The sequence below is a fragment of the Delphinus delphis genome, chromosome X (genome assembly GCF_949987515.2).
Source record: "Delphinus delphis chromosome X, mDelDel1.2, whole genome shotgun sequence".
Lineage (NCBI taxonomy): Eukaryota > Metazoa > Chordata > Mammalia > Artiodactyla > Delphinidae > Delphinus > Delphinus delphis.
In genome coordinates, this window is record NC_082704.1 from 1,313,969 (window position 1) to 1,340,926 (window position 26,958).

Sequence of the window (26,958 nt, forward strand, 5' to 3'; positions counted from 1 at the left end):
TTCTTAAGATAGACTACAAGAGGTAAATTGGTTAAATATGTGAAGCTCTCACGCTGCAGTGTGTGAAATTGCTCTCCAAATTGTACAGAAAGTGTACCCTCCCACCAGAACGCTGGTTTCTCACATCCTTGTCACTACTGGGTCTCCTCGGTAAAATTTTTTTAAAAACTGGGTTTGTATGACAAGAGCAAACAGCCGAGAAACACTCGAATAGGAGCTTTGTGGCTTACTGGCCTTGTCCCAGATCAGTGAAGAAAAAGTGCTTGGACAGTCATTCACGCCTTTAGTTAGAAGGAGTTAGCTTCCTGTAAAAGGTGGTGCATCCCGCAGCCTTTCTAAGCTCACTTATATTCTAGTAGCTCTTTGGTAGATGCCGTTGGATTTTCATCGTTGATCACGTTTTCTCAGAATAAAGGCAGTTTTGCTTCTTCCTTTCCAATCTGCGTGCCTTTCAGTGATGAACTTTTCTCCTGGTTAAGGATTGGATTTGGCTGACTCTGTACCCCTGGTAGTTTCTTCTTCAGTGTCAGACGTTTGGCCTTTTTCCCTGGGTGCTGGGTATCTTTGTACTCCTAGACATATTTTTTGAGCTCTGTTCTGGGATGCTGTTACGTTACTGGGGACAGATCCTTTTGAGTCTTGCTTTGAAGATGTGCTGTGTGGGACCAGAGCAGCTTTCAGTGTAGGGTTCACTTTTTTTTTTTTTTTTTAGTTTTTGGCCGCACCCCGTGGCATGTGGAATCTCAGTTCCCCGACCAGGGATCGAACCCGCACCTCCTGCATTGGAAGTGTGGAGTTCTAACCACTGGACCGCCAGGCAAGTCCCATAGGATTCATTTTTTTTCCCACACTACTGAGGCGCGAGCCTTCTGAGCCCCCTTCAGGATGCCTCCCCAGTTATGAGGTTTGCATTCTGGCCGGTGTGGACCGCCAGAATGGGACCGCCAGTCCCTGTCCTGCTCGAGCGCTGGGCGGACTCACCTTCCATCCTTTGGGTGGCCCTGTCCCCCGCCTCGCAGAGTTCCCTTCCACACTGATGCTGCTCAGTGGTCCTCGGCGCGCTCCAATGGACCCTCCGCCCTTGGGCACGGTTCTCTCCCTGTGCCGCTGTGTCCTCTCCTGTCCTCCACCCGCCAACTCCGGCTGCGTGCGCTCTGCGATCCACCCCCGAGACCCGGGGAGGCGGCTGGACTCGGTCCGGACAGTCCGTGTAGACAGCAAGCTGGGGAAGCTGCGCGGCTCACCTCTTCGGGGTCTCAGCTCCCAGAGATCCCTGACGGTCCTCCCTCACCTGAGGCCCAGTTTCTTCACAGCCTGTGTTTCATATATTTTGGCTGCATTTAGGGGATTCTTTCAAGCCAGTGCGGGGGAGATCCGGTCCCTGTTCCTGCATGTGCGTGAACGGAGTCTGCCGGCACAGAACCCAGAGAGCTCTGGCAGCGTGGGCTGGAGGGAGGGAGATGCTGGTGCTGGGGATGGTGGCGGTGGGCGTGGCGATGACGGTGATGATGGAGCGTCTCCCCCGCCAGCACGCAGCAGCTCTGGTGGCTACAGCAAGGGTCTTTTTCTTTCTTCCCTTTTTAAAAACCATTTTTAAGACTTTAATTATCGATGGGGAGATGAGAATTGAGCACTTTCACGCCACTGTCCCTCTGCCTCCTCCCCAAATGGTTCTATTCTACTCACTCCAGAAACTGTGCCCTCCCACCACAATTCTGGTTTCCCCACATCTATGTCACCATTAGGTTAGTGTCCCGCAAAAATTAAAAACTGAGCGTGTGTGAGAAGAGCAAACAACCCAGAAGCACTAGGCTAGGAATTTTGTAGTTCACTGGCTTTGTTTCAGATCAGTGAAGAAAACTGCTGGCGCACCTGGCTCAGGGTCTGGGCAGGGGGAGTTAGCTCCCTCTAAAATACCCTGCGATCATGGGAGTTTTACTTCTTCCTTTCCAATCTGGTTGCCTTTTATTGATTGCTCTATCTATCCCCTTCTAATGGGCTGGTCTTTACTTACGCTTTTCATGCCACGTGGTTTTGCTTGGATAGCAGACCTTGTGTGCTTTCCCTTGGGTGCTGGCTACTTTTGTGTCCGTAAACATACTCGAACTTTGTTCTCAGGTGCTGCGGTTATTCGGAGACAATTTGATTCTTTAGAATCTTGCTTCTAAGATTTGCTACACGGCGCTAGAGCAGCTTCTACTGTAGAATTAATTGTTTTCCCGCTACTGAGGCAAGACCCTTCTGAGTGCCCTCCCTCAGGCCTCTTGAATTCCGAGGTTTCCATCCTGGCCAGTGGGGACAGGTGCTCATCTAGGGCCTGCTCGAGCCCTGAGCATAGTTCCCTGTAGTCCTTCCTGGCAGCCCTTTCCCAGGCCCGGGGCGGCTTCCTCACACACTTGTGCCGATCAGCACCCCGTGATACTCCAGGGGGACCCTCTGCAGATCCCCACGATCCTCTCTGCCGGCAGCTCCCGAGCTACAGTACCCCAGGCTCTAGGGCCCGACGTCAGTCTGATTCTCCCTCCCTCACCCAGCAAAGCCCAGAATCAGCCTACTGCCTTGGCCTGACAGGTGAACTGGTGAAGCTGCCAGGTTGCTTTAAAACATAAGTCAGATTGCGTCACTCTTCTGTTAAAAAGAATCTCCAAAAGGGACTCTTAGGGACAAAGCCAAAGAACTTACAGTGGCCTGAAAAGCCAGATGTGAGGGGCTTCCCTGGTGGCGCAGTGGTTGAGAATCCACCTGCCAATGCAGGGGACACGGGTTCAATCCGTGGTCCGGGAACATCCCACATGCCACGGAGCAGCTAAGCCCATGTGCCACAACTACTGAGCCCGCGCGCCACAACTACTGAAGTCTGCGCGCCTAGAGCCCAAGCTCTGCAAGAGAAGCCACCGCAATGAAAAGCCTGTGCACTGCAACGAAGAGTAGCTTCCGCTCGCCACAACTAGAGAAAGACTGCGCGCAGCAACGAAGACCCAACAACGAGGATCCAGTGCAGCCAAAAAAAAAAAACGCCAGATGTAATCCAGCCCGTTTCCTCTCCAATATTCTCCACTCCCACCCTTTCGTTTGCTCATCGTGGTTCAGCCTCACTGGCTTCCTTAACTGTTCAAAAATGCCAGGCCAGGGGCTTCCCTGGTGGCTCAGTGGTTAAGAATCCGCCTGCCAATGCCGGGGACATGGGTTCGAGCCCTGGTCCGGGAAGATCGCACGTGCCGCGGAGCAACTAAGCCCGTGTGCCACAGCTACTGAGCCTGTGCTCTAGAGCCTGTGAGCCACAACTACTGAAGCCCGCGTGCCTAGAGCCTATGCTCCGCGACAAGAGAAGCCACCGCAATGAGAAGCCTGCACACCGCAAGGAAGAGTAGCCCCCACTCGCCGCAACTAGAGAAAGCCCGTGAGCAGCAACAAAGACCCAACACAGCCAAAAATATAAATAAATGTTTATTTAAAAAAAACAAAAACATGCCAGGCTGGCTCCTGCCTCAAGTAAGTTTATTGGTTTTTTTTTTTTTTTTTTTTGCGGTACGCGGGCCTCTCACTGTTGTGGCCTCTCCCGTTGCGGAGCACAGGCTCCGGATGCGCAGGCTCAGCGGCCATGGCTCACGGGCCCAGCCATTCCGCGGCATGTGGGATCTTCCCAGACCGGGGCGCAAACCCGTGTCCCCTGCATCGGCAGGCGGACTCTCAACCACTGCGCCACCAGGGAAGCCCTCAAGTAAGTTTATTAAAAAAAAAAAAAAAACATGCCAGGCTGGCTACTGCCTCAAGGCCTTTGCACTGGTTCTCTTCAGTCTGGAACCCTCTTCCTCTGGGGATCCCTCTGGCTCACCCGGAAATCATTCCTGACCGCTCTATTTAACATCGCATCCTGCTTTCTCCCCACCCGGCTTACTTGAACAGGTGTGTGGCACAAGAGGGTGAGAGGCAGGAGGGAGGTAGGAGCACAGTGATTGCAGTGCACTTGGGACAGTAGAGTTGTCAGATATGAAGGCGTTTGGGGGCCATGAAGCCCTGGATGGTTTTGAACAGAGTGGGGACAAGGTCCACCGTGTATGTTAAGAGGGAGGGTCCCAGTGCCTCCCAAGCTGAGAAGAGGCTGAGGGCGGCCAGGGCAGAAATGGGGACCCTGGCATCCAGGCAAGCAACAAGGGCGGCTTGGACCAGTTGGGGGCAGTGGAGGTGGGGAGAAGGGCGCGGATTCTGCATGTGTCTTGAAGGTGGAGCCACCAGGACTCACTGATGGATTGGACGTCGCCCTAGAGCGCCTCAAGTCCTCAGAAACCCTGCAACGAGTCACCCTTCCCCCCATCAAGGGCGAGCAGCTCATGCAGAGTCTGACAGCCTCCCCACCTGCTTCCACGTTCTGGGAGCAGCCACCTGCCCGAGGACAAAGCCACACACTGCATCCATTTCTCAACATTTAATTAGGAAAAAAAATTACAGGGACAAAGAAAACCTCATGCAAAAAAGAGAAAAAGGGGCCAATTGGGTTTCCAGGAGCGCGGGCCGGGGCCAGATTCCTCTGAGGAGGCAGAAGGACAAAGGAGTAAGGCACTGCTGCCTCTGCCCCTCGGGGCGGGCGCAGGACAGGGCAGCGGAGGATGAGGGGTCCGGACGCGCAGACCACACCGAGGGGGGTTAGCAGCAGGGCCCGGAGAAGGGAGGTTCGGTGCTCCCAGGCCCAGCTCACGCCCTGGCAGGAGCCTGGTTCGAGCTCTCCAGGCGCTCAGAGAGAACGGGGCCCCGGGAGGGGGTACAGTCCCGGCCCGAGAAGTCTGGAGGGGCTGCTGCAGTGGCCGCAGGGGGACCCCTTGGCCGAGCCACCGTCCGAGGGCAACTTCGGTGCCTCACCGGCCCCAAGGACTGCTGGTGCCGAGGCCCCGTCCTCGGCATGGGCGGGGCCAGCCAGGGCAAGGGGGCGGGGCCAGAGGCTAGGCCAAGGCTGACCATGTCACAGGGGAGCCGGGAGGGCTCAAGGAGAGAAGGTGAGTGAGGCTGGCAACCTCGGGGGTGGGGGGGGGGGGGGGGTAGGGGGTCCGGGGGAGGAGGGGGCGCGTATTTACAGATGGAGACGACGGTGAGGTGGAGATAAATTAAATAAATAGGTGGTTGGGGTATAAATAGCAAGGAGGGCAGGGGCAACCACAACCCCCGGCACGAGGGCAGGAGGGTGGGGGTATTGCTGCTGCCGGGGTGGGGGGCTTGGTCCGGTCACCCCCTCCCCATGCAGGGCCCAAAGCAAGGCACTAATGACGGGGGCCCGGCTGTGCCAGGGGCATCTTGGCCCGGTGACCTCATGCCACCCGATCCAGGGCTCAGCCCCGGGACCCAGGCGGGAGACGCCCCTCTGCACGGGAGTACGGCTCAGGACTGAGAAGCCCCCTCCTCACGGGGTGCACCTCCCTTAGCTGTTGCTGGATGCGAGGCCGATGATATGTTCCAACTTCTGGCGCAGCTTCTGCTTCCGGCAAGAGGCATCTCGGTCCAGAGCGGTGAGAACCTGCGGGAAGAGGCCCAGAGCCGGGCTCTTGAGGGGCGGGCTCCTCCTGGCCAAGCCCCACCCCCGATGCCCCCCACCCCTCCCACGTGGGAGGGGCCCAGCGGCTGGCCTCCGAAAGGGCCCGCAGCTCCTCCTTGACCCCAACCCCTCCTCCGACTGCACAACCTCTTCCCGCCTTCCAACAGCCAGCACACAGCCCCTCCCACAGGGTGGTCTGGACTGGAGGCCCCCCTTTCCCGTCCCTCCTAACCCCCACCCCACCCCAGACCTCTCTCACCCAGGTCTCCGCGACCTCGGGCCTCACCTTCCGTGACTGTGGGCAGCACCCGACAGAGCCCATCGCTCCCTCCTCCCTGACGCCCAGGGCGGGGGTGGGGGGGGTCCTCACGCGTGTTCCAGGACCCGTCTGGCACTCGGGGGCCCCTCCCGAGCCTCCTCAGACTCTGCAGCCGGTCCCCCCTCTTCTCTGCCACCTCTTGAATGTCCCAGGGCCACTCAAGTTCTTGGGCCACGTCTCCCTCTCCAGCTGCCCATGGCCCCCGCCTTGGGGAGCTCATCCAGGCTCGGGGCCCTGTCCGGGCCCACCCATTCTCATCTCCAGCCAGGAATCCACCCCTGGAGCCGGCGCATCTGTCTTCCCTGACTCTCCAGCCACAAACCGGGCAGGTGGGCTGACCGCGCCTACCTTTGGCCCCAGCCCGTCAACCCAGCCCTCCGTGTGCTCCCGGCCCCTAACTTCTGCCGGACCAGAACTTTGCTCTCCAGCCAGTGGCTTCTCTACTGGGTCCCTCAAATCCCAGCATCTACAGAGCGTGTCACCTGTGCCACCTTAAGGGCCTGGTTGGGGGAGGAACTGTGAGGAGTCCAAGAGCTGGGCTCGCTGACCCCCACCACGCCCCTGCCTTTGCCACCAGCTGTACCCTCAGAGCCAAAGAGCAGGGGCCCGAGGGGGTGGCACGCACCTCCTGGCGGTACTTGGTAACGTAGAAATAGAGCTCACTGAGCGCGCTCAGGACGTTGAAGTCACTGGCATGGAGACGGGACTGCTCCACCAGGTACGCGTCCATGTCCTGGTCACTGATGGACGCCATCTTGGCGATGTCCCGGTAGTACCTGTTGGGGCCCCGAGGAGGTCGTGCCAGCCTCCGGGCCTTCTTCCCTCGCCAGCAGCCGCGTCCCCTGGGGTCCCGGCCCCGCCTCCCCACACACTGGGGCCCACCTCTCCACCCAGCTCTTGTAGCTGGGGATGTCCTTGGCGTAGAGCAGCTTGTTGGAGGGCGAGTCCTTGCCCAGGCGGTGCTCGGACGTCGAGCAGGAGTCCATGAAGGTCTGGGCCACCACCGACAGGCAGGCGTCCGTGATGCTGCTCTTGTGGATGTCGAACACGAACTGCGGGTTCTTGATCACGTTCACCCAGAAGCGCAGGGGCAGGCTGGACAGAGGGACAAAGGCCCGCAGCTCCGCGATCTCCCTGCACACACCCTCCCATCCGCGCTCACCTCCGCAGGCCCACAGGCAGCGAGAGTGACACACTGAGAGCTGGCAGCCTCTTCTTTAATTTTCTGCCTGACTTCAAGCAGTGAGAAGTCAGAGTGGACGGTCTTCCGTCCTCGGTGAGTTTCAACGCGCCCCCCTCGCACGGCTAACCCCGGGACCGGGCTTCTGGTTACCTCTGCCCTGTGTCAGCGGTATCACCAGGTGAGCAGCAGGGCCAAGGGCACCTCTGGGCGCTGGCCACACTACCCACATCCCAGACGCCCAAAGCCCTGGCAGAGCCCACCTGCGGAATCAGACGCACTTGCTCTCTGTGCTCGGCGGCACCATCAGTGCCAGGCCGCTGTCCTCTCCTGCCAGGGTGACCAGCCAAGCCCCCGCCGGCATCCCCGAGCCCCAGCCAAGCCTCCTCACGCCCCCGCCCGCGGGCCGGTGCACGGCAGTACCAGTTGCTCTTCCAGGTGTGGCGCACGTCGGGATCGCCGATCTGCCGCTGGTCGGCCTGCTCGTCCAGGAAGTCGAACATGTACTTGATGGCCAGGGGCAGGGCTGAGCCCCGGTGCGCCGTGCTGAACACGGTCTCGAAGAGGTCGTCCACGAACTTCTGCAGTGTGCCCTGCAGGGGCGCAGCAAGGACACCAGCTGACGGGGAGCCAGGGCGGGACGTCCCCACGGCAGGACAGATGGGGACGGGGAGGCTTGACAACGAGTAGGGCTTCCCTGCTCAGCCACCACCCCTCAGACAAGCTTGGCCTCGACCTCAGGGTGGCAGTTCCCGTGGCAAAAGCGTTGAGCAAGTCCCTTGGGATTGGAACAATCCAGTGGCCCCTTCCCCAGGCAGCCCAGGCCAACCCCAGGGCCAAGGCCAGGCTACAAGGCACGTGCACTAAGGCCAGGGTGGCGCGGGGCAGGCCCACACCTTGGTGGCCAGCAGCCGCGTCAGGTAAATCTCCGAGACCATCTTGCTGCCTCGGTCTCCCTCTCGGTGGTCGGCGTGGTCGTGGTTCTTCACCAGGTGCCACAGCTTGGTGCCCGTCTCCTGGTCGGGCGTGATCATGGGTGCCCGAGAGCGGAGGCTGTCAGGGCTGCTGGCCGTGCGGAGCAAGCTCTCTGGGGCAGAGGGTGGTGTGCCCCTTAGGCCAGTGGGGCCACACCAGCCATCGCCGTGGCTCTCGCTCCCCTCCATCCCGGGAGCCCTGCAGGCCGAGGGGGCCCGTCTGCTCTCACGGGCCCACTGCACTTCTAGGCTCTAAGGAACTAGAGACCTCCTGAGAGCAGGGTCCAGGGGGGCCGCCAGAGCCAGGCTGGCTGCTCAGACGGGGTGGGGCTGGGGGTTCCCCACGATGGCCGACACAGCCTTGCAGGGCACGGGGCCAGCAGAGACCCCACACCGAGGACGCCTACCATAACGGCTGAGAGAGCGGGTGAAGGTGAAGGAGTTGGCCATGTTGTAGGCTGACACTTGTTTGGGCACCAGTGCCACCAAGGAACCGTCTGTTACCTGCAAATCCCAGAGACAGAGAGGGGGGCAATGCAGGAGGCCGAGAAGCCAAGGGGCCTGAGCCACCGCCTACCCTGGCCCGGCAGGGCACGTGTGGGGCGGCTACCCAAGGGGGGCCTGTGGCGCGGGGGCCAGAGAGGGGAGGGGCCGGGACCCCTACTCCTGTGGCCTCAGGGCAGGGCCATGGCTCACAAGGGCCCTGGGCGTGAGGCGACCTCCGGCTCCTCACCTGGTAGTGGGCCAGTGAGTTGACCCTCTTCCAGTCACACTCGATTTTGGTGGTGACATCCTCGTCCTGGAGAATGATGCGGGCCATGCGGCCCTGGCGCCACTCTGCGGGCCACAGGCAGCTCTGAGGTCCTGCTCCACGAGCCCTGGGACCCTGGGCCCACTGCCCTCAGAGGACAGAGCTCAGGTGGGGAGAGTGAACGCCAGCCAAGGTAACGTGGCCACAGGAGGTGGGGGGGCCCAGGAGGAGAGGGCAGGGGCCTCACCTAGGTCCATGTCCTCAGCTCTGGGACGCTGAGAGTAGGGGATGCCCTTGTACACGGCATCTAGCAGCTTGTCTTTGGCCTGGGTGATACTGTCACAATTGAGAACCTTCACCGGGACCTGAGCGCTGCCCTCGCTCTCCGGGCACACACAGTGCAGGGTCTGAGGGCGAGGGGGACCACAGGGTGGGTCCTGGGTGAGGCTTCCCCTCAGGCCCGATACCCTGCGCACCTGGACCCCCGCTCACCAGCGTCTTGTAGTCGATCTGCTGGCGGATGAGCTTGTCCTCGCTCAGGGAGTAGCGCGCCTCGCCCGTGATGGCGTCGATGGGGCCCTTCTCCATCTGCTGCTTGATGGCGCAGAACAGCAGGAAGAGCGGCTCCCCGGCGCACTCCTGCAGCCAGGGCCGGGACACAGCTTGCCGCCCGCCTGCGGCCGACTGCTTCCTCACATCCCCTCGCCCCCCGCTTGCCCTTTGAGCGCACGCACCTTCAGAAACTTATGCAGCAGGAAGGTGAACCAGTTGGTGAGCATCTTCTCAGCCACGGACTCGGTCCTAGGGTGAAAGGGGTGCTGGGGCCCCGGCCGGGCAGGGCTGGGCTTCCCAGGGGAGGGGCAGGGCTGGCGGAGGGGGACCCAAGTACCTGCGCAGGAGCAGCTTTGGGTGGTTCTTGCTCTCGAGGTTCTTCTCGATGAGGTCCGCCAGCAGTTGCTTGAGCAGCCCCGTGGCATAATCGAGGCGGCTCTGCAGGGCCACCATAGTGAGCGAGGCCACAGTGCCACGGTCGCGCATGGAGAAGCTGCTCTGAGCCTCCAGAGTGTGGATAAAGGTGAGCACGAAGGCGCGGCTGTGCAGCAGCTGCCCAAAGAGACGCAGGGCCTTCTCGACATTGGGGGGTGCCTGGGGGCGGGGGGGACAGGGCATCTCAGACGGTGGAGGTGGCCCTGGGGGTGACAGGGCATGGGCAGGCAACAGGGGGCACTCACATCCAGCTCCTTGAGCACTGGGTGGGCCTCGATGCCCGGGAAGAGCACGCGCACGGCGTAGGTCCGGTAGTCCAGGAAGGGGATCTGCACGCCATCCATGTGGTTCGTCAGCTCGTTGATGTCTGTCTGCAGCTCAGCGAAGGCTGGGGAGGGCCGGTGAGAGACAGTGAGCAGAGAGGGAGGAGGGAGCCCCTGCCACCTGCCCCACCCCCACCCTCATGCAGGCACCTTCCTTGCATTCCAGGGCCACCCGGGACTCCAAGTTGTCCATCTGGAGCTGGAGGCGCTTGAGCGTGCGGTCGGCATCCTGAGTCTTGCGTTTGTAGGCGACCAGCACGGCAGTGATGGCCAGCAGCAGAAGCGCGCCCCCCGCCGCCAGCCCCACCACGGCCGGCAGGCTCAGCGCCCGGTCGGCCGTGATGTGTAGGGTGCCCAGCCAGAACTCCAGGCCGCCCACCAGCACCTGCAGGGACAGGCGCCGTAAGCTGACCCGCACCCCCGCCCCAGGCTGCTCGGGCAGCCTCCCTGCCCCCTACCCACCATGACCGGCTGCCGGCCCGTCTGGCTGGGGGAGTCGCACAGGAGTTGCGTGTCCGAGACGGTGAGCGTGCACGGCTGGCCCCCGATCAGCACCGTGTAGTTGAGGCGGGAGCTGCCGGCCGCCACAGGGATCAGATTCTTGCCCTGCAGATGGAGAGCGCTGCTGGCCAGGGCTCCCCACCGCCCCGCCCCTCCCGCCCTAGGCGCCCACCACACTGGCACCTTCAGCACTACGTGGGAGCCAGGTTTGACATCCAGGACCCCAGAGGGCCCAAGTGGCTCGAAGCTGGGGTCGGGGTAGTAGGTGAAGGAGGACCGGTTGAGGGAACGGGCCGTCTGCACGTGGTCCAGCAGGAAGCCGAACTCGTCAGGGTGCTCACCCTGGGCCTGCGGCTGGGGCCGCCCCAGGAAGATGCCAGGGGCCTTACACAGCATGGCGGTGTCGTTGATCACCTGGCACGTCTGTGGGGACAAAGGTGGGCAGCCCAGCACGTGAGGCCACAGCGGGCAGAGGGTCAGGGGTGGGATGGCGGCAGCTGGCACTCACGTTGGTGGTCTCGATGCCTCGGTACTTGGCCCGGACCCGGGGCTCCTGGACCGTCAGCAGGTGGGTCCCACTCACAGTGATGGAGGTGCTTCCACTAGGTATGGGGGTGAGGGGCCTCAGGCTTCCTCCCCACCACCCTGAGCCCAGCCCTGGAGTGTTATCGAGGCTGCCATGGGAGCCCAGGGCCTCCCCAACCCTAGGTCACCTGGTCACCAGGCGAGGCCTGGCCCCCAGCCTCCCCTCTGCCAGCCAGGCCCATTCTCCCGAGGGCCTTACTTGATGATGCTCCAGGTGGGCTCGAGGCGAGTGACGGTGGGGTCCTGGGTGTAGGTGTAGAGGACGCCGGGACTGGAGATGTTGGCGCGGTCGATGGCCAGGGTGATGGAGGCCTGGCTCGGGCCCAGGGTGGAGACAGGCGAGATGCACACGATCGCTTCCGCATCCCTCCTACGCCAGCAAGCGGGGACTTGGAGCAGGCTGCCCAGGGCTGCCACCTGCCGGCCCCACGGCCCCCGCCTGCAACACTCACCTCACGAACTGGCACTCGCCGTCTCTCACGGTCACTGTGACTCTGCTGCCGGCGTCCAGAGAATGACCGGAAATGGTGATCCGCGTGCCCCCCGAGGCTGGGCCCCGACTGGGACTCACGCGGTCGAACGTGGGCGTCTACGGGAGAAGCAGCCCTGAGGGGAGCGGGGAGACGGCGGGCGCCCAACAGGGCCAGGCCACAGCCCCTGCCAGGAAGGAGTGGGAGAGGGAAGGGGGCGGGCAGCCCACGTACCACGAAACTGTAGAGCTGCTCAGACTGCGTGCGGAAGTCAGCCGAGCAGTCGCTGATGCAGAGCTCCGCAGGCCCTGGTGGCGGGCTGGGCACCAGCGACTCCTCCATCTCACACACGATCCTAGGGGTTGGGTCAGGTCGGAGGTCAGGCCCGGGCGCCCGGCCACAGGCTGCGGGGAGGCCCAGCGCCCGCACAGCCGCACTCACCTCTCGGCACTGACGTACTCGGCGGGGATGGAGTTGCAGCGCACGCCGGCCACCCGCAGGCCCACGTCTCGGGAGGTGAGGCCCAGGTTCTCGCCCACGATGGTGATCCGGGTGCCTCCCTCCTTGGGCCCCATGAGCGGGTGGATCTGCGGAGCAGGAGGGGAGGCGGGAGGGTGAGCCGAGGCAGTGGGCACCCAGAGGGCGGCGGGTGGTGGGGAGGCCCACCTGGGCAATGCGGGGGTGGCTGCAGCGAGCGCCCTTCTGCTTTGGGTGCACCCAGTTGGTCTTGGGGGCCGGGCAGTGGGCCCGCAGCTGGCACCTATGCTCCGAGATGCACCAGCCACAGTTGAAGCGAGGGTCAGCCTTGAGGCAGAGGCCACAGCTGGGCCGCTGCGCCCAGCACTTGTACAGGAGGGCTGTGGGCACAGAAGGCGCCGCTGGGGGGCAGCTACGGGCCCCGACGAAGGGTCCCCTGTGGGCCCGGCCCCAGCACGTGCCTTCTCCGCCCAGGAGGCGAGCTCCTCGGCCCCATCCCGCCGGTCACCTCGGAAGGTAGCGGGCTTGTCGATGGGAAAATCTCCATCCCAGACCACGGAGAAGCCCAGCTCGGTGTCACCATACTCGTCACCTTCATAGGAGTACTGGGGGAGAGGGACCCGCGTGACCCCAGCGAAGGTGACAGACCGCCCCGCCCCCAGCTCAGAAATCCCCAGCAGGAGACTCAGAAGGTCCCTGGCCACTGTCAGCTGAGGCTTCTAGAAGAGCCTGCTGGGCACAGATCTGCACCACGCCCAGCCCCGCACAGCCTGGACCCCCGAGGCAGGCGGGGCGGGTGGGCCTCACCGAGGCGTTCTGGCACTGCACGCTGCTGCTGTTGAAGCGGACGGCAGGCACCCGCTGCTGCCGCCCCTGCACCCGGACCACACACTCGTAGTTCTTCTGGCCCGACTGGGGCTGCGGCAGGTTCTTGGCCCGCAGGGTGAGAGGCTGCGTGACACCTGCTGGGATCAGGAGGTCCCCGCTGGGCAGGATCTCAGGGCAGCCCTGAGAGGAGAACGCCCATCAGCCAGCTGGGCTGGCCCCCGGTTAAGGGGGCTCCAAGAAAACCCCAAGACCAAAGGCAGAAAAGAGCCCAGCCCCCTCGCGTGCGGCGCGCGCCTCACCTCGGGGCTGTGGACCCTGCCCTCCTGGAAGGAGCACTCGTGGGGGTGGCTGGTACACACGTGGCGGTACTTACACCAGCGGCAGGGGTAAGGGCTGCCGACGCAGGACATGCACCTAGAGGGGAGAGGCTTCAGAAATCACGGGGAACCTAGAGAACGGACTTGAGGTTATGGGGAGGGGGAAGGGTGAGCTGTGACGGGGCGAGAGAGAGTCATGGACATATACACACTAACAAACGTAGTAAGGTAGATAGCTAGAGGGAAGCAGCCGCATGGCACAGGGATATTGGCTCGGTGCTTTGTGACCGCCTGGAGGGGTGGGATAGGGAGGGTGGGAGGGAGGGAGACGCAACAGGGAAGACATATGGGAACATATGTTTATGTATGACTGATTCACTTTGTTATAAAGCAGAAACTAACACACCATTGTAAAGCAATTATACCCCAATAAAGATGTTAAAAAAAAAAAAAAAGAAATCACGGGGAAGACCGGGCCTGGCCCCTCACCGTCCCACCTGCGGGACACACGGGGAGCCAAAGGCAAAAGGCACCGGGGCCCGCCTGAGGCCTACACGACACCGCGAGCAACAGAGACACGGGGACGGGGTCGGGGGGCCGGTACTCACGACTGGAGGGCGCTGCAGTTGTAGAAGACGACGTCAGCCCCAGCAAAGCTCACGCCGCTCTCCTTGGAGAGCAGCTGCAGCTGCACGGTGCGCGCGGCCCCTGCAGCGAGCCCAGGGGAGCCACACGTGAGCCGTGGACGGAGAGCAGCCCTGCCCCCCGCGGCCCAGCCACTGACCGTGCCCCCGGGTGAGAGCCCGGAGCTCCTGCAGGGAAGGCGAGGGACAGTGTAACTCTCCAGAGGGCAGCAGGACGGCCTCGCTCTCGGTCACCTCCTCGAAGGCACAGCTCACGCCCGCACTGAGGTCCGGCACGTTGCTTATGGCCACGGTCAGCTGGGGGAAGCAGAGGGCCCAGAGCTGGGAGCGCCCCCAACACGTGTGCACGGGCCTCTACACCCGCACGCTCCGCACCACTCACCTGCACCCCAGGCGACGTCACCGACACATTGTTGGGCCGGACCCGCACCTGGACACACTTGCTCAGCTCCTTGGCGAAGCCACGCGGGGCCGAGGCGCCTGGACAGGCCCCATGGCGGCAGCATCTGCGCGGGGTCAGGCCAGGCCCATCCCACAGCTGCCCCAGCAAGGCCCGGAGCGGGAGTGCAGCGGGGGCCTGGGGGGGACGGAGGGGACAGCCGGCCCAGCCCACGGCACCAGGCAGCCGCATGCCTCGGCCTCACCCCCTGGGGTCCGAGGGATGTCACTCGGGGTAGAGGTTCCACTCGCTAGCTGGAGAAAGTAGAAGGGCAGGGAGGGGGAGGCCACAGGGGCACAGCTCGGGGGAGCGGGCACTCGGGCGGCTCCTCACCTGTGCTGCAGCACACACCACCCACAGTGCGGGTCCCCCGAGCCCAGGCAGGCGGCGCAGCTTGGGTACTGCTCGCAGGTCTCCACCGGGAGCTGGCTCACCTGGGGGCAGCCGTGTCAGCACCCGCCCCACCCCCGTCCCACCCCGCCGCACCACCTGCCGGGCCCACCTGCTTCTCGCTCAGGAGGTAGACGTGCCGGTGGTCGGGGCTGAAGAGCAGGTCGCGGAGTATGGGGCTGCCGTCCACCACAGGCACCGTCTCATACAGGTGGGCCTCCTGAGAGCCGTCGACCCGTACCTGGGCCACGAGACCAGCCACCTGACGCCACAGCAGCACCCCACGCTCCCAGGCGTCCTATTCTCGAGCCAGGGACCCAGCCTGCCCGCCGCCCCCTTTCTCACAGACCAGGGAAGGAGGACGCCAAGGCTGCCCCCTGGAGGCCCTTGGGTGTGACACAGCCAATCCAAAAAAGCTCCCAGGACATAGAGACAGAGATGAGCGTTGCCCAGAGTTGGGGGACAGGGAAAGTGTGAAAGCTAAAAGGGAAGGGATTTTTAGGATCATGGCAACATCCTGGAATGAGATAGCGGTTATGCTCGAGTAACTCCGCGGACTTACTGAAATCACTGAGATGTATGCTTTAAACGGGGAGGGGGGGTTGTGACACGGCACTTACACCCCAATAAAGCTGTGACAAATGCAAGACGGGGACCAGGAGGGAAGCAGACCAGGCCCCAAGAGCTCGGTGGCTCCCTTCACAAACCTGCCCCCAGGGACAGCCCCACATCCCCCAGGTGAGCAGGAAGGGAATGCGGCAGTTGTCCTGACTCCTGTCCCTTCAGAACACCCTGGAACAGGAGCAGCTGCGGCCCTGCCGGCACTGCAGCCCCCGTGCCCATGAGGGGACAAGAGGGCAAGGAGGGTTAGGTCCACATTTGTCTCCTCGTTCATTCGACTGAGGACCCAGCAACGACGGCTCCTGCTCTCCCAGTAGGGAGCACCGGAGGTGGGCCCGGTCTGCCCCCAGAGCCACAGGAAGCCAGCGGTTCAGGCCACGGCGGGCGGTGGCACTGCAAGCATGGGTGGCTGAGAGGCCACCCGTGGAGCACAGCTGGGCTCCTGGGCCCCAGCCTGGGAAGTCCCCCTTCCCCCAGGGGCCAGGCCCCATCCAAGGTGCTGCAGGGCTCAGCCGCACGTTCTTGACCCCAGCCCTCGTCTGCATCTCAGTGCGCCCTGACGCCCACACGCCGAGTGCTCCGGGGCTCACCTTCTTCAGACTGCCGCTGCGGGTGCCGATGAAGACCACAGAGTGCTGCTGGTAGGGGTAGGCGGCCACACTGGCCATGCCATCAGTACTGTCGGCTAGCAGGGGCAGGCCCTCGATCACGTGCAGGCCGCCCAGCGGCTGGTTCAACACCAGCCCGCAGAAGTTTCCGTTTATCTGCATGGGCTGGGGAGACAGGAGGAGGACGCGTGAGTAAGAGCCTGGGGCACCAGCTGGACAGAGGCAATGACAGCCCACGTTCTAGGAGGGAGCAGAATCTGGAGCTCGCTCCTTACCAGCCAAGACCAACTGTTTGCCCCAGGACCCCACAGGAAATCGGGGGCTGAGGAGGGAGGCGAGCAGGCAGCAGCGGGGAGAGCAAGCTGGTCCACACAGAGAGGTGGTGGGTAGCAGCAGAGGCAGGGAGGGGAGGACGGGGGCGGGGGACCCCGGGCTAAGCTGTTGTTCCCAAGACTGAGCCCAGGCTGGCACACGCGGCGGCCCATCAGCTGCCGTACGACCGCCTGGGCTGGCCCCGCACACCCAGGAAGGGGCAGAGGGCCCAGCCCGGGGGCAGGGGTGGGGCGGGTGAGGGCTCACGGTGTTGATACAGGGCAGCTCCTTGTTCAGCAGCCAAGGCAGGGCCAGCGTGCCCTCCCCACGGTAGCAGGACTGGATGCGGCGCCGGATGTGGGCGTTGATGCTGCTGAGGGTAAAGAGGCAGAGGATGGTCTGCCGCGGCGGGCTGGCCCGGTTCTTCTGGCCCTGAGAGAAGATGGTGAAGAGGACGTCCTCGTCGGCCGGCACACCCAGGGCCTGGGCCAGCAGCAGGCCGGGCTTGGCCAGGTGGGCGCTCTGCACCAGGCGGTACTCCACGCCGCGCCAGGAGCAGCCGATGGGGAACTCCACGTACGAGTAGAACTCCGAGTCCCCCGAGCACATGCGCACGATCTTGGACGTGAAGAATTTCTCGCCTGCCGTGTCCAGCAGTGTCTGCTGGGTATCCAGCTGCAGTGTCAGGAAGTACACGAAGGAGGCGCTCACGAAGCCGTAGACGTAGTAGATGTCGAAGGCTGGGTACAAGGACAGCGTGTCTGAGGGGATCTTGATCTGAGAGGAGACGAACTCGTCCTGGTACACCTGGGGAGCAGGTGGAGGACACAGCCTGGGACGAGGCCTAGGTCCACCCTCGACCTCCCCAACCGTGGCCCCTGGGCCCCCGCCACCCAGCCTGGCCCTGCGCCCACAACATGGCCCCCGGGGGTCTTCCCTCACAATCTCCCTGCCCCCGACCCACGTGGTCACAGGACCCCAGGCCAGAAAGGCTCCAGAGGCAGAGCCAGGACAGAGTGAAGGCAGGAGGGCACGGGAGCTGGCTCTTCAGAGGGGCGAGAAGGGAGGTGGGGGAGGGGTTGGGGGCCGGACAGCCTGCGAGAGCCCGAGCAGGTGGGCGGGCTCACCCACCAGACTGAACATGTCGGCACCGTCCTCGTCGCCGATGAGCTTTCGGGAGCTCAGCGTGGGGAAGTACTCAGACTTGCCATCCACGGCGGTGCCCACGAACAGCTTGCTGGGCCCCTGGTCCTGCTCCACGATGACGCCCGCCATGGAGTCCGGCTCCTGGGCCCCCGACAAGTAGTGCTCCTTGCGGTGGTGCGGCTCGCCCAGCTTGAAGAGGTCGTCCAGGCGCAGGAACTGGCAGATGCCCTGCCAGATGCTGCCGCAGGCCACCAGGCGGCGGGCTGCGTAGTCTATGAGCAGCAGCTTGTTCACGTTGTCCACAGGCGCCAGGCGGTGGGCACAGACACGCATGCTGGGGGGTGGGTAGCAGCGAGCGTTGTCCTCGACGGGCCCCGTGACGTGGACCCGCAGCTCGGTCAGGTTGGGGGCCAGCTTGAAGACGCGATTCACCGCACCCACAAACACCTCCCCGGTCACCCGGTGCACGGCCAGATGGGTGAGCGAGGTGTCCGTCACTGAGAAGGCAGGGAAGGGCGTGCTGCCACCCAGGGCCCGCCCCACGGCAAGGAGGAACAGCAGGAGGAGGCCGACGGCGGGCATGGCCGGCAGCTGCCCCGGGGGTGGGCCTGAGGAGAGACGGGGAGTGCCGGTCAGAGGCCCCCGGCCCAGGGCGCCCAGCCGCCTCCGGCCCTGCCTGGCCTAGGGCCCCCAGCAGGCCGAGAGCCACGCCACAGAGGGTGGAGGCCAGTCGCCCACCACCATACCAGAGCCCCAGATGGCGACCACGGCTGGGAGAGAGGAGGGGCCTCCGCCAGGGCGCACGAGTGAGCAGAGAGCACAGGCAGACTTGGGGGCCATCAATCATCCCCCACCCACTGCTGGAAAGGAGCCAGGAGGCCTCGCCTCAGCTGGGCCACACCCAAGGGGGCAGCAGAGCCAGATGCTAGGAAAGGCAGGGTGGGGGGCCCTCCAGGAAGGAGAAGCCAAACACCAGATCCCAGAGCTGAGGGTGGCCAGCCGCACACAAGAGCAACCCAACCGTGGGCAAGCCAAGGCCACAGACGTGCCTCACACCCTAGCTCGGGAAAGGAGAAAAGGTAGGGAGAGAACAATCGCAAATTGGTGTCAGGACACCACCCCAGGACAGAGGTCTGAGGCATCAAAGCCTGAGACCAGATGGGAACCAGGGCTGCCACTTCCACCTTCCTGGCCCCGGCTGCCTCCTCGCCCCAGGGGCCTCCGTCTGCTGGCTGTCCAGGAGGAGCCTGCCTAGCCTACGGGCTGGAACACAAAGCCGAGTCGCCTGCCTCCAGAGCAAAGCACAGAGACAGACATAAGTCAGGCTCTGCTCAGGCACAGCCAGACGGATGCCCAGGCAGCCCTGCGCGGCTCTCCCTCCGAATCCACACGTTAGCTGGGGAAGGGGAGATGCAGGGGGGCCCAAGGAGCCCTATGGAAGGGGAGCAGCATTCTGAAACACAGCTGAGACTTTGGGGAGACGGGGTGGGGGACCACAGGAGCAGTACTAGGCTTGGCTGGGTCTTCACCCCTAGGCCACACCCAGCCCTCGGCCAGCGCCAGGCAGCAAAGACAGCAGAGAAGTGTCGTGGCAGCCAAGGGGGCAGGGCTCAGCGATACCCTCTCAGTGCCCAAGCCCCAAGGGAGACCAAGTTACTCAGCTTGGGGAGGGTGCGGGGAACCAAACCAAGGCAGCAACCAAGGAAAGGGGAAAAAATGCATTTGCTAGAACAAGGAGAAGACCCAGCTTGGAACTGCAAAGTTTCAGCTCAGGCTGATCATCTCTCTGGGGCTCTTTTGTCAGGTCCGCATCCTGGATCCTTAATGCAAGAGCCAGAGAAGAAAGGAAGACGGAGAAGGGAGGCCTCATGCCACCCTCACCTCCTCCACACCGCACAGGAATACAGGCCTAAGAATGGGGATGGGACAGGTCGGGAGGGAGACCTGGAAAGGCAGAATTTGCAGCCCAAGTGCCCATCCCAAACCTCAGCCTGTAACCGGGAGCCTCGGGCATCACAGGCACACCCAGCCTCTCTGCTACGGCCCTGCCAGCAGAGCCCGAGGGTGGGGACAGACCCTCGCAGAGACCTGGCTCTAGCGCCCGCTCCCCAACGCCCCGCGCGGTGCTGCCTGCCCGGCTCGCCCTGCCCCCACCAGGGATTGCCCCCCCGCCGGCAGATCCACGAGGACCCTAGTGGATGGAGGCGCCGCAGCAGTCCTTGCAGGGGCCGCTCCTCCGCCACAAAGGGTCCCCATCGGGCCGGGGGCTAGCCGCGGACGGACCGTCCCTACCGGCGCCGGGCACGAAGGACCAGTCGGGCCGGCGCCCGAGAGGCAGGGGCAGGACCCGACCCCTTAAAGGCCGAGCCGAATCCCCGAGCTGCCGGAGCCCAGGGCCGCCGAGCAGGCCGGCCCCGCACAGGCGGCGGGGGGAAGGAGGCCACCTACCTGTCCCTCCGCCGCCGCTGGCTCCGGGTGGCCGCCCGCCGGCCACGTGGACGCGCCCTCGAGCCCCACACCGCCCCACTCGCGCGCCCCCGCCGCCGCACCCCTCGCCTTACACCCCGCGCGCCCGCGCCGCCGCCACCGCCCACACACTGGGCCGGCCCGCGGCCGCCAGGGCCTTTTAAACCCGGACCGTACCACCGCGCCGGGCGGGGGCGCCCAGGGAGGGCCGAGCGGCAGGGCTCGCGGGCGGGGGCCGCCCCTCCCTGGGGCCGGGAGAGGCCCAGTGCTTAGCCCGGGCCCCCGTGAGCGGCCCGGGTCCCCGCCCAGCGAGCCGACCCCCCTCGCGCAATGGCCGCGTCCGCGGCGCGCGCCTCTCCCCCGCCACCCCCTGCCCCGGACCGCCGCCTCCCGCAACCCTGGGACCCGCGCGCCCCCGCGCCACACACCCCCTAGGACCCGGGGCACGCGCAGACCCCGCCCCGGTGCTCGGAGGCGCGCCCGGGGCCACCTGCCGCCGGTGCGCGGCCTCCGGTGTCCCAATCCTTAGGGCGCACACCAGCCGGGGACTCGCGGTCCTGGCTCAGGATACTCTCCCCCCGACGGTCCTTAATCCGGAGGGCCCGCGGCTAATAACATGCAGATGCTCAGCACGAGGACTTGAGGCTGTCGGCCATTTACACCTGGCCCCTTCCCCAGCCAGCCACCGCGGCCCTGAATCGGAGGATTTCATTCCCTTGGTTTCCTTTCCTTTTCTTTTTTTTTTTTGGTACGCGGGCCTCTCACTGTTGTGGCCTCTCCCGTTGTGGAGCACAGGCTCCGGACGCGCAGGCTCAGCGGCCATGGCTCACGGGCCCAGCCACTCCGCGGCACGTGGGATCTTCCCGGACCGGGGCACGAACCCGTGTCCCCTGCATCGGCAGGCGGACTCTCTACCACTGCGCCACCAGGGAAGCCCTCCTTTTCTTTTTAAACAGATTTATTGACCTATAATTCATCTGTCATGTAAGTCACTCATGTAAAGTGTAACATTCAATGACTTTTAGTATATTCACAAAGTTGTGCAACCATCCCCACTACCAGATTCCAAAACATTCTCATCACCCTTGAAGCAAGCCCCCATATACCCCTTAGCAGTCCTCCCGGTCTGCCCCATATGAATTTGAGGATGAGCTTGTCAGTTTCTTCAAAAAAGCCAGCAAGAGTTTGATAGGGATTGAATTGAATCTGTAAATCAATTGGAGAGTGTTGCCATCTTAACAAGATTCTTTCCATCCATGAGCATGGGCTGTAATGATTAACTTTATGTGTGTTAATTTCAACTTGGCGAGGCTGTAGTCCGCAGCTATTTAATCAAACTCTCATCTAAGTGTTGCTGTGAAGGAATTTTGTAGGTGTGGTCAACATCGACAATCGGTTGACTTTAAGTAAAGATTACCCTCCATAATGTGGGTGAGTCTTGTCCACTCAGTTGAAGGCCTTAAAAGCAAAAACTGAGGTTTCCAGGAGAAATAGATGTTCTGCCTCAAGACTGTAACGTAGAAGTCCTGCTTGAGGCTGCAGCTTGCCGACCTGCTCTACAAATTTTAGACTTGCCACCTTGCCAGCCCTCACAATCTCATGAGCTAATTGCTCAAAATAAATCGTGTGTGTGTGTGTGTGTGTGTGTGTGTGTGTGTGTGTGTCCTGTTCTGTTACTCTGGAGAACCCTAACTAAATATTTTTCCATTTATTCAGGGTTTCTTTATTGTCTTTCAATGACATTGTCTAGTTCACAGTGTACAAGTCTTGCATTTCTATTGTTAAATTCATTCCTAAGTATTTTATTCTTTATAATGCTATTGTAAACAAAATTGTTTACTGCTATGGTACAGAAGTACGATTGATTTTTGTGTAATGATCTTTCATCCCGCAACTTTGCTGAACTCATTTATTAGTTCTAATATATTTTTTAGAAGATTATTAGGATTTTGCACCTACAAGATTATGTCATCTGAGAATAGAGATAGTTTTACTTCTTCCTTTCCAATCTGGACGCCTTTTATTTCATTGTGTTGCCTAATTGCCCTGGCTACACCCTCCAGTCAATGTTGGATAGAAGCGGTAGCTTTCTTTTTAACAGTTTGAAATTATTTCAGACTTACAAAAAAGCTAAGAATAGTACAGAAAGCTCCCATGTACCCTTAACCCACATTCACCAAGAGTTCATATTTTGTTCCATTTGCTTTCTCATTCTCTCTCTCCCTCTCACTTGTGGGTGCATATGTGTTTATTACATATAAAAATAATATTTTTATCAACTATGTCTAAGTAAGCTATCAACTATGTCTAAGTGACTATGTCTGCATACAGCTTACCCCTTTGCCCCTAAATACTTCATTCTGTATTTCATAACCACAGCATAATTACTGTATAATTATTATAGACTCTTACATAACCAAAGTATAACTATCAACATCAGAAATGTTAATGTTAATACGATAATATTATTTTATCTAAGGTCTCATTCGAATTTCACCAATTGTCCTCATGATGTTTTTTCTGATCCAGGATCCAGTCTAGGATCCCACATGGCATTCGTTCTCATGTCTCTTTGGTTCCCTTTAATCTGGAACATTCCTCTGCTTTTCTTGGCCTTTCATGACATGGACATTTTTGAAGAGTGCAGGCCAGGTGTTTGGCAGAACGTCCTCAGGTTGGATTTGTCCGATGTTTTCTCAGGGTGCGATTTGGGCTGTGTGGTGTTGGGAGGCTACCAGGCCCTCTCTGTGCTTCTTATCAGGAGGCAAGTGTTATTGTTTTGTCCCTTCACTGTGATGTTAACTTTAAGCATTTGGTTAAGGTGGTGACTGCCAGTTTCTCAAGTGGACAGTTATTATTTTTCCCTTTGTAACTAAAAAGCAGCTTGTAGGAAGATACTTTGAAACTAGGTAAATATTCTGTTTTTATCAAAATGTTACCAGTCATTGATAATTCTTGCCTAAATCAATGATTACTCTGATGGTTACAAAACAGTGATTCTTCTCCCTCCATGATCCCTCCTACATTCATTCATTGGCATTCTCCTGTCAGGAACAGCTCCTCTGTTCATCTATCTATATATTCATTATCAGTGTGGACTCGGGGATGTGGATTTTATTCGATGGACTGTAATCCATTATTGGTTTTTTGTTTTGTTTTTGTTTTTTTGGCCGTGCCACTCATGGTATCTTAGTTCCCAGAAACAGGGATCGAACCCCCATCCCCTGCATTGGAAGATGGATTCTTAACCACTGAACCACCAGGGAAGTCCCTTGGGTAGCTTTTAAAAAAAATTTCCCTTTATGGGAGTTCCCTGGTGGCCTAGTGGTTAGGCTTTCACTGCCGTGGCCCGGGTTCAATCCCTGGTCGGGGAACCGAGATCCCACAAGCCAAGAAGAGCACGGCCAAAAACGAAAAATCTTTCCTTTTAATATAGCTATGTTATTCATTTGAAATACACTTGGGAGAATTTGTTTGTATTCCGTTTTAGCTTTTCCCCCCATCCTGTTGATTTATTTTTAGTATGTAAAATAGCAACATGTGTCCAGAAGTCAAAACTGCATCAGAAGAGACACATCCAGAGGAACATCACTCCCTCGCATCCCTATCGCCCGGTTCCCTCCGACCCCTTTAGGTAACCAGTTTCATTAGTTGCCTTCTTTTCCTGTTTTCTTTTAAAATGAGCTTTATTGGGGTATAATTTACAGACAATAAATGACCCCACTTTAAGGGTACAGTTCAATGAGTTTTGACAAATACATACCCCTTTTAACCACCCTCCAGCCAAGATACAGGCCATTTCCATCAGCCCAGAGGCCCCTCTGGGTTCCCTCCGCCCAGCCCCAGGTGGCTGCCCATCTGCTTGCTGTCACCATGAAGCTGGTGAGCATCTTTTCACTCGTTTTTTACCGTTTTTTAAAAACATTATTGGCGTATAATTGATGTACAGTGTTGTGTTGCTATTGCCATTCCTACTCATCTTTTGTGACATCGTGTATTCAAAGCTGTTGCCTGTTTTTTGTGACATTGTGTATTCAAAGCTTTTGCCTGTTTTTTTGTTCCTCATTCGGCCACATGCACAGGGCATGAAGGATCTTAGTTCCCTGACCGGGGATCGAACCTGTGCCCCCTAGCGGTGGAAGCACAGAGTCCTAACCACTGGACCACCAGGGAAGTCCCTTTTGCCCGTTTTTTAAAATTAGGATGTTTGTCTCATTTTTATTGACTTGCAGGAGTTTACGTGTGTGTGTGCGCGCGCGCACACGTGCGCACGTGCATGCAAAACATATCCTGGATACAAGCCCTGTGTCATAAAAATATTTTCTTTTCTCCAAGCCAGTGGCTTGTCTTTTCATTTTCATAAGAGTATCTTTTAAAGAGCAAAAGTTTGGATTTTTGATGAAGTCTAATTTATCAGTTTTTCCTTTTATGATTGTTTTTTGTCTCCTGTCTAAGAAAACTTTGCATAGACCAAGGTCACAAAGGTTTTCCCCCATGTTTTATTTATATATAGTTTTAGTTTTAGCTTTTACTTTTAGGTCTACAACCCATGTCAAGTTCATTTTTCTGTGTGGTCTAAGTAAGGCGTATAAGTTTCCTGTGGCTGCTGTAACGAAGTTCCACAAACTGAGTAGCTAAAACAATAGACATTTCTTCTCACCTTTTTTTTTTTTTTTTTTTTGCGGTACGCGGGCCTCTCACTGCTGCGGCCTCTCCCATTGCGGAGCACAGGCTCCGGACGCGCAGGCGCGGCGGCCATGGCTCACGGGCCCAGCCGCTCCGCGGCATGTGGGATCCTCCCGGACCGGGGCACGAACCCGCGTCCCCTGCATCGGCAGGCGGACTCTCAACCACTGCACCACCAGGGGAGCCCTCTTCTCACCTTTTAAGACGATAAAAATATTCTGGGAGTAGATAGAGGTGATGGTTGCACAACATTGCGAATATACTCATTGCCACTGAAATGCGCATTTTTAAATGGCTAATGGTTATTTTTATGTTATGTGAATTTTTCCTCAGCTGAAAGAAATTGAAAATAAAAAACAAAATCCCACAGTTAAGAGACCACATGGTCTCTAAGCCATCTCAGGTTGCATATGTCCCCCACCCCTTCAGGAGTGACAGTGCACTGTGCTCGAAGCCTGGGAACCAGGACTCTCACCTGGTGGTGGTGCTGCAAAATGGGAGGGGCCGGGGGGGGGGGGAGTCTGCCACTGTCTGGAAAATTAATTATGCCTTCCCTGGCCATCCAGTGGTTAGGACTTGGCACTTCCACTTCCGGGGCACGGGTTCCATCCCTGGCTGGGGAACTAAGATCCCGCAGGCTGCATGGCACGGCCAAAAAATTTTAAAAAGATTTAAAACGGAGGAGGCTGTGTATGCACAGATCTGGAGAGACACGTAGGCTACTGGGGGATGCATTGTTAAGCAATAACCGCGGGTGCTTTGTTGGGGCAACTGGACCCGGAGGGTGAAGAGCTGGCCCCCGCCCCTCCCGCTCATTCTGGGCACTGCCTCTCTGACCTTTCCTCCCTTCCTCGCCTTCCCCTCTCTCCTTCCCTCCCTTCCACCCCACTCACCTCCAGCCTGCCTTCCTGTGTCGACACACCTGCTCTCCTCACCGCCTAGCCCACCCCCGGCAAACACTAGTCCCCAGAAACCTTGGTGAGCACTCACTGGCCTCGGTGACCTCGTGTAGTTCTAGAGCATCAGATAATGGTCCCAGCAGCCCCCAACTTTCCTCTGCGGCCCCCGGACCTCTCCCCTACACTCCACACTCACGTGAGTTCAAGGTCCCGAGGAGAGGGCCCCCAGCACGACAGTGCCCCTCCTGGCAGGAGTGCTGGCCTGCACTGGCCTCCAGGCAGGAAGTAGGGAGCCCAAGACTGCCAAGCAGAAAGCTGGCCCTTTCTCAGCCCTTTCTTAGGATAAGGGGCTCCTCCCTTGGGCCCCACCAACCATGGTGTCTTTTCCATCCCTCCAATGGCCACAGGGAAGGGGGTCTCCTCCCCTGACAGCCTCCCTGCCCCCTTGACCCTGACCCCAGACGTCTCCCTTCTTCCCAGCAACTTAGGGCTGTTTCCCTGACAGGACCCAAGATTGGGCCTCAAGGGGCTTGTTTTCCAGAAGCTGCCGGGCCAAAGGCGGCTCCCTCAAATCATGCAGTCTTCTGGTGGCTTCTCAAAGGGGGCAGGAGGGCGTTGGCGCAGGCCAGAGGATCCCCCCGCAGGGTTCCCGGAACCCAACAGAAAGCCCCATCGACTTCCTCAGAGCTGTTCCCCACATCCAGGACTTAGGGTGCCCAGGCCTATTCTACCCTCCTCCCTCCTCCAAGTGACCCTGGATGGCCCCGCCCCAGACACAGGGTAAGGAAGCCCAAGTGACAGCTCCTAGCTGCCAGATGGGCCTCCCCAGGCCACAGCTGAACAGGACAGAGGGCCCTGCCACAGAGAAGGGCACAAGAGCCTGTGCACCCAGCAAAGCCCACCACCAGCGTCAGATCTGCACACTGGCCAGGGAGGTGGGGCCGGACCCAGAGCGGAGACGTTCCCTGCCGGCTGAGGTCTGTCCCCTGTCCCCTCTGCCAAGTCTCAGGCAAGGGGAATAAGGGGGGAGCAGGGGTGGTGGGCTTACCTTCCTCAGCCTCCTGGAGCTGGGCCCAGGGGAACCAGGGGAGCTGGCCGCCAAGGCGGGGCAGGAAGCAGGAGCACACATCCCCAAGACAAGTTCCCCCCTTGGGGCCGTGACAGCGACCAGCCCCAGGGCAGCCTGAGCAGAGCTGGCCGTGGGTCGGGTGGGCAAGCAGTGAGTACAGGGCATCCACAGCGGCCTTCCCGTGTCCAGTCTGGGGAGAGATGCTGTGACAGGGATACAGGGTGGCTGGGAGCCACAGGCCAGCCGTGTCCCTCATGGAACGGGCAGCTAGGAGACACAAAGGAGCCCAAAGTCCTGGGCGGGAAGCACGGGGAGGAACGCCCTTCCTCCCCATGTAGGTGCCGCAGTGGGGACGAGCTGGGCCTGCTGAGGCCCCAGTGGATCCCTCCCACCCTCCCACCCCTGCCAAACACACGCTTTCTTGCAAGACACAGAGCAGAGA

The 26,958-nt window shown here is 60.3% G+C and overlaps 1 protein-coding gene across 1 annotated transcript; it reads right to left on the minus strand.

Annotated features, from left to right (window-relative positions):
• Nucleotides 1–4,421: 4,421 nt before the first annotated feature.
• On the minus strand, nt 4,422–17,978 carry PLXNA3 (plexin A3). The gene is made up of 32 exons (XM_060002423.1): nt 17,382–17,978; nt 16,518–17,057; nt 15,921–16,103; nt 14,822–14,950; nt 14,653–14,753; nt 14,263–14,386; nt 14,021–14,177; nt 13,845–13,944; nt 13,219–13,333; nt 12,899–13,099; nt 12,600–12,696; nt 12,281–12,471; nt 12,056–12,201; nt 11,849–11,969; nt 11,597–11,733; nt 11,344–11,514; nt 11,068–11,161; nt 10,743–10,982; nt 10,521–10,664; nt 10,209–10,443; nt 9,981–10,123; nt 9,638–9,894; nt 9,483–9,549; nt 9,241–9,387; nt 8,996–9,155; nt 8,731–8,834; nt 8,405–8,501; nt 7,920–8,110; nt 7,447–7,616; nt 6,726–6,938; nt 6,469–6,619; nt 4,422–5,506 (listed from the first exon to the last, which is right to left on the minus strand). The coding sequence occupies exons 1-32, from the start codon at nt 17,976–17,978 to the stop codon at nt 5,411–5,413; spliced, it is 5,619 nt and encodes a 1,872-aa protein (XP_059858406.1). The 3' UTR covers nt 4,422–5,410.
• Nucleotides 17,979–26,958: the final 8,980 nt, after the last annotated feature.